The sequence below is a fragment of the Ascaphus truei genome, chromosome 5 (assembly GCF_040206685.1).
Source record: "Ascaphus truei isolate aAscTru1 chromosome 5, aAscTru1.hap1, whole genome shotgun sequence".
Taxonomy (NCBI): Eukaryota; Metazoa; Chordata; class Amphibia; order Anura; family Ascaphidae; genus Ascaphus; species Ascaphus truei.
Window position 1 is genome coordinate 42,995,513 of NC_134487.1, and position 6,000 is coordinate 43,001,512.

At 43.5% G+C, this 6,000-nt stretch overlaps 1 protein-coding gene across 5 annotated transcripts in view; it reads right to left on the minus strand.

Annotated features, from left to right (window-relative positions):
• Positions 1–1,254: 1,254 nt before the first annotated feature.
• The window catches only part of REDIC1 (regulator of DNA class I crossover intermediates 1), a 110,397-nt gene continuing 105,651 nt past the window's right edge, over positions 1,255–6,000 (minus strand). For 4 of the 5 annotated variants that reach the window (XM_075599762.1, XM_075599764.1, XM_075599763.1 and 1 more), the window contains one exon: positions 1,255–2,536. In XM_075599762.1, coding sequence (XP_075455877.1) covers positions 1,949–2,536 — 588 coding nt within the window. In that variant the 3' untranslated portion in view covers positions 1,255–1,948. The remainder of the gene's footprint in view (positions 2,537–6,000) is intronic. The other variant, XM_075599765.1, reaches the window with a different exon arrangement.

Below are 6,000 nucleotides of genomic sequence, written 5' to 3' on the forward strand. Positions count from 1 at the left end.
TCAGCTTTATTTTGTGTACCTCCTGGCACAAATCTAGAAGCCAATTTAATTGCATCTCATTGAGTTTTCTCTTTCAAGCTAATGTTATGCATGGCTTTCCATTACAATCTGTGGTGCTGTAATTTACGTGATTGGTACCTTTTAAGTTTCTCAAAATAGTGTCAGTTCCCAAAATCAATGATGCAGAAGTGTATAATTAAACAAAATATTAACATGCTGTAGCAGTATTTTCATGCTTAAAAGGCTCAAAGACTGAAATATTTTCTCTGATCACATAAGCAACAAGTATGTTGGAAAGATAATGAGGTACTGTATGTGTGGTGTGTAAGGCATTTCTAAAATTCATATTTTAGATGTATATACAGTAGATCATACTGTATTTTAGTTATAGAACAGGAAGTCACTACATCTATGATCCGAATAAGGAAACAAAATGTAAATATAAACTGATCAGATTCCTTAAAGATTCAATAAGGAGAAATAAGTTGATTTACTTGAAATTAAAATATTTCAAAATCAACAAAACATCTGAGGAACATAACACCCCTCACAGTGCTCATGAATTTGCAATAAAAACATCTTAAGTCCAGATAGTCTCAGAAATATCCCTCCTAAATCCATAAATGCAAAACGAAAACTGTAGATTTGGTACTATATGTCTTTATATAGTTAAAATATCTATAACTTCAAAAATTACAAATGTTATTCTCAACAGAAAATATTTTAAACATGGAATTATAATGCATGTGGCCCCTTGCTAATGGCAATTATACGTGGGTTCGCATAATATAGAGAACACTGTCTGCTTTTTATCGGAACAGTAAATATAAATCGACAGGAAACAAAATACTGTGTTAGAATATATATTCGTTTGAGTGTGATACTGGTAGTGGTACCTTAGAAGTGAGATTACCTGAAACATGAATGGACCTCATTACCCCCGAGTTAATGTTTTATTTTTATGCTTCATAATGCTTTATAGGAGAATGCTACATTTTCTTCAAATAACCATTTTGGCAAATTACCATTTTAGGAGAGGGTCATTATAAACTACCGAATAGATTGACCTGGGAAATATTTGAATTTAAATAATTTGAATAGAATTTACATATAAATTAGCATATTCCCAGGAATCTTAGGTGTGTTTAAATGTATATCTCCTAAAGTGATCTTTTGTTCCTCTTCAGCAAAAGACCCATTTCAGTGTCTGGATAGGAGTAACGCTAGAGATATGAATGATTTCAATAACATAACCTTATTTCCTGGCATTTTTTTATTGAATATGGGATCATTATAATCTAGGCTGGGCGCTTTGCATATAATTTAGAATAACACCCGTTATGAATAATGCCATGGTTTTTACGGAAGTAAATCCTGGTTAGCATCACGTTGCTTGCTTTAGTGAATACTGCTATAGACAGAAACAAAAATAAGTGCTCCCAGTGGCTGTATTGCAGTGAAATAGTAATAAAGAGACTTCCAGTGAAAATAAATAAGTTGTCCAGCTCTAACCTTCACATAGACTGTATGTTTAGTTTATTCAAATAGGTAGTAGTGAATACTATGTTATGATTAACTGACGTTAATGTCATGTTAAATAGGCTAATGAAGATTTGCTATATGGGCCAAATAATGAATTCCTTCCCACACTTGTCTACTGTCAACTGTTATTTAATAGAGAACTTAACCCCAATACCAAGGGTAACAGTTAGGTTTACTCCATTCATCAATATACCTTCATACAGTGTATTATTTGCTTCAACCAGAATGGGTCTTCAGAGCATATGCTAATTACAACAGTTCCAAACATCAGAGTTCAATAACTGTTAGTAAAGAGCACACAACAAAACTATTAACACCAATTAAATAGTACACTGTCGCAACATGTTTTTCTTTTAAAATGTTGTTAAATGTATATGTAGATACTGTATGAATACTACCAATTTCACTACTTCATAATGCTAACATAATTCAGCATATCTAATGTCAATTTATTTTCCATTGCTAGGTATTCACTTTCTGTTTGTTGCACAGAGATATTTGCTGCATGTTCTTTTTTTACACATTTGAATGCTTCATCTGATGGAGTGTCCTGCCCTCTAGTGGTACGTACGGTAATGTTGGTATGTGCCTGATTAGCAAGTGTTTCAGTACAATGGACAGAAGAAACACATTGTGTACATTTGCTTTCCTGTACTATGTTGCACTGGACCGATACATCACATTTTTCAACTTTGCTGCTCTCTGTTTGAGACCAAGCATCATGTTTTTCAAATATAGTCAATTTAGTTACATTTCCATCATCATGTGTATGTGATGCATCATATTGCAGAGAAGACATAACTTTTTTTTTCTTGACCTTCATTATTTCTTCTTTTTGTAGCATAACATCATTTTTTTCAGGTATACATTTTGTATTACTTTGTAACACTGTTGGTATTACTGAGCCAATTTGCTTGTTACATCCACTGTAAGAGTGCTTCTTTCTTCTTATATCTTCATTTTCTAGGTCTCCAATGTCTTCATCATCTGATTGCTATAATAGAGTTTTGTCACAGTGTTTATTAATTTAAATAGCTACAATACCAAATAATATACACTTAAAGCCTAAACCAATATTATTATATTCTTTACCTTGCATACTGATATACAAGGTAAAGGGTAAGATTTAGGACAATTTCAGGGAGATTCCTGGAAATAGATGCTGGGGGTTCACAAATATTCTAAATCTCAAAAACCTACAGGTATAAAATAAGGAAAAAATAATGCCATAGAATATTAAGAAACAAAGTAAACCAAACCTCCCCATTAATGGCAGTGCTACCTTATCAGTATGCTCAGCCCCCCCCCCCCCAGTGGTTTAGGGGGCCCCATTTTCTCACAGTGATGTCAATTCTCCCTGATTTTTGTGAGAGTAACTGAATTAGCTCCCCTGCCCAAGCTTCATGGAAAGTTTTGACTTTCTCACAGGCCTAGAGACTTCAGAGGATAGAATCAGCCGGAACTGCAGGGAGTGTCGGAGTTTCAGCCCTGTCCTGTTGCTGTATCTGACCACATGATAGAGGCAACAAATGCTCCTGCAGCTCCTGCTCCTTCTGAGCTACTCAGATAATGGCTGTATCGCAATAGGAGGTGAGGAGCTTATTTTTAATAGTCGAATCCCTCAGGATTTGTGTATGTGTATCAGTGTGTGTGCACGCATATATGAATTGTGCATGGGGATACTGTATGTGTGTATGGGGATATATGTACATAGGCAGTGTTCGACAAACCTATACATCTGCACGCCCCGGGCGAGTGGATTTAACATCGTGGCGAGCACCTATTGGCCCAAGCAGCACACATGTTTTTTTTTTTTTAAATTTTCCCTGCTCGCGCTGGGAAAAAAAAAACCTCCCCCTACCTGACTGCTGATTGGCGCGCGCTCCCAGGCTTTGTGGCCAGGCTCTATATGAGCCCGCCCCTAACGAGCGGCCATTCTTTTTGCCCGGAGATCTGTTGGTGAGTAAGTACTCTCTGTGCCTCCATCCCGCTGCCTCCTGTCGCAATCCACCTGGTCCCCACATGGCTCCCGAAATCACCCCAGCGGCCCCTCTGCTCCTTCCCGCTGCCTCCTGCAAGCCCACCTGCACGATCCCCCTGGTCCCCACATGGCTCCTGTACTCACCCCCGCGGTCCCTCTGCTCCTTCCCGCTGCCGCCTGTACGCCCTCCCTCAGGCGCGTTGGCACTCCCCTCCCCCTTCCCCTCCTCCTGCCCCTCGATCCCTGCCCGGGGCAAGAGGTCCCCACGGCTGCTGCACAGGAATGGAGGAGCCAGGGATAGAGGAGAAGCTGCAGCAAGAAGAGGAAACCAACCACCCCCCCACCCCCATCCCCCTCCTCGCCTCAGTCCGGTGCCTGCTGGAGAGGAAGAGGAAGCTTTCCCCCCCTCAGCTGCAGGGAGAGAGAGAAGCCAGCCAGCTCCAGCCACTGCCATGAAGGTGTGAGAGACCTCGGCTGCAGGGATCCCCTCCCTCACCGCTCCACCCAGGAGCCATAGCCCCCCACAGCCTTCTGAGACCCCCCTCCCTGGCTGCCCACATACCACCACCCCCAGGGTGCCCAGGTACCGATCACCCCCTCCCCCTCCCCCCACGGCTGCACAGAGCCACCAGGCTGCAGCAGCACCCTTTCCTCTTCACTCCTCTGCTGCAGCTCCCCTGCACTTTACACCCCTCATGTGTGTATGTGAGAGAGTGTGTGTAAGTGTGTGTGTATATGGGAGAGGTGTGTGCGTGTGTGTGTGTGTGTGTGTGTGTGTGTGTGTGTGTGTGTGTGTGTGTGTGTGTGTGTGTGTGTGTGTGTGTGTGTGTGTGTGTGTGTATGGGAGAGAAAGTGTGTCTGTGTATGGGAGAGAAAGTGTGTCTGTGTATGGGAGAGAAAGTGTGTCTGTGTATGGGAGAGAAAGTGTGTCTGTGTATGGGAGAGAAAGTGAGTGTGTGTATGGGAGAGAAAGTGAGTGTGTGTCTGCAGGACACCAGAAGTATCCCCCCAATCAGTCACCCCCCCACCCAATCACCCACACAGTCACCCCCCCCACCCAGTCAGTCAAGTTAGTCACCCCAACCCCCCAGTCAGTCACCCCACCAGTCAGTCACCCCACCAGTCAGTCACCCCACCCCCCCGTCAGTCACCCCACCCCCCACCCAGTCACCCCACCCCCCCACCCAGTCAGTCACCCCCCCACCATGTCAGTCACCCAACCCCACCACCCAGTCAGTCAACCCACCCCCCACCCAGTCAGTCACCCCACCCAGTCACCCCCACCAGTATCTGTCTCCCTCTCTCTCACGCTCTGTCTGTCTCCCACTCACTCTGTCTCAGTCTCGCACTCTCTCTCTCGCTCTCTCTGTCTCTCGCTCTCTGTGTCTCTCTCTCACTCTCTCACGCTCTCTCTCACGCTCTCTCTCTCGCTCTCTCTCTCTCTCGCTCTCTCTCTCGCTCTCTCTCTCACGCTCTCTCTGTCTCTCTCTCTGGATATCTTATTTACCCTATATATCTTAACTGCCCTATACCTACATCGAAATAACCTATACTGCTTTCTTCCAGATCTGACTCAAGCTTCACACGGGAGACATCGGAATCCCCCCTAACCCAGAAGACAGGTAGGGAACACCTCCCCTCCAACGTATAACATTGCGGGAATGAGGGTACCTGGACATTGAGGGACTGCGTGTCAGGTAAGATCCCAGGTGGGATTGCTGCTTTAGTTAGTTATTGTTAAGCGGGGGCATCCAGACACTGGTTAAAGGGTGCAGGAAACTAGTCATTCACATCTGGCTTTTTTTTTCTAAATCCGACATTTACACACACACACGTAACAAGGACTAATTGTAGTGTAATGTAATACAATAAATAAAATGATGTCAAAAACTAATGTTATTCAATTTTTTTTAAAGCGGGCCTGGGGGCGGGACTAGGGTTGGGGCTGGGTGTGGGACTAGGGCAGGGTTGAGGGCGGGACTAGGTAGCGAGTAGATTTTTTTGTTCGGCGAGTAGATTTTTGGGTGATTTGTCAATCACTGTACATAGTTGTGTATAAATGAGGATACATATGTACCCTGTATATTTCACTGTGTACATAAACCACACATGTAACCCTTCCACTCACCATCAAGGCTGGGCCCCAGCAAAAGCAAGTCTGCTAATGGCTCTGGAAAAACCTTGAGCCACCCTTGCTCCCCATAGTATGTGTGGACATATGGGACCTGTCTGAGACATGCTAATGCACCACAAATGGTATTTATATTTACTGTACACAGGAGGGATTTTGTCACTTTTTGTAACCACCATAACCTTTTAGTGTCCTGTTATGCCCACATACCAGCTTCACGTTGCATAGCCAGCATCGAAACCTTGCACTGATGACACCCAAAAGGTCTTAACAGCTGTATGTGGGTAGGTTTACTGGCTATGCACTTCGTAAACCCAGGCTGTTCTGAAATGATGTGTAATGCAAC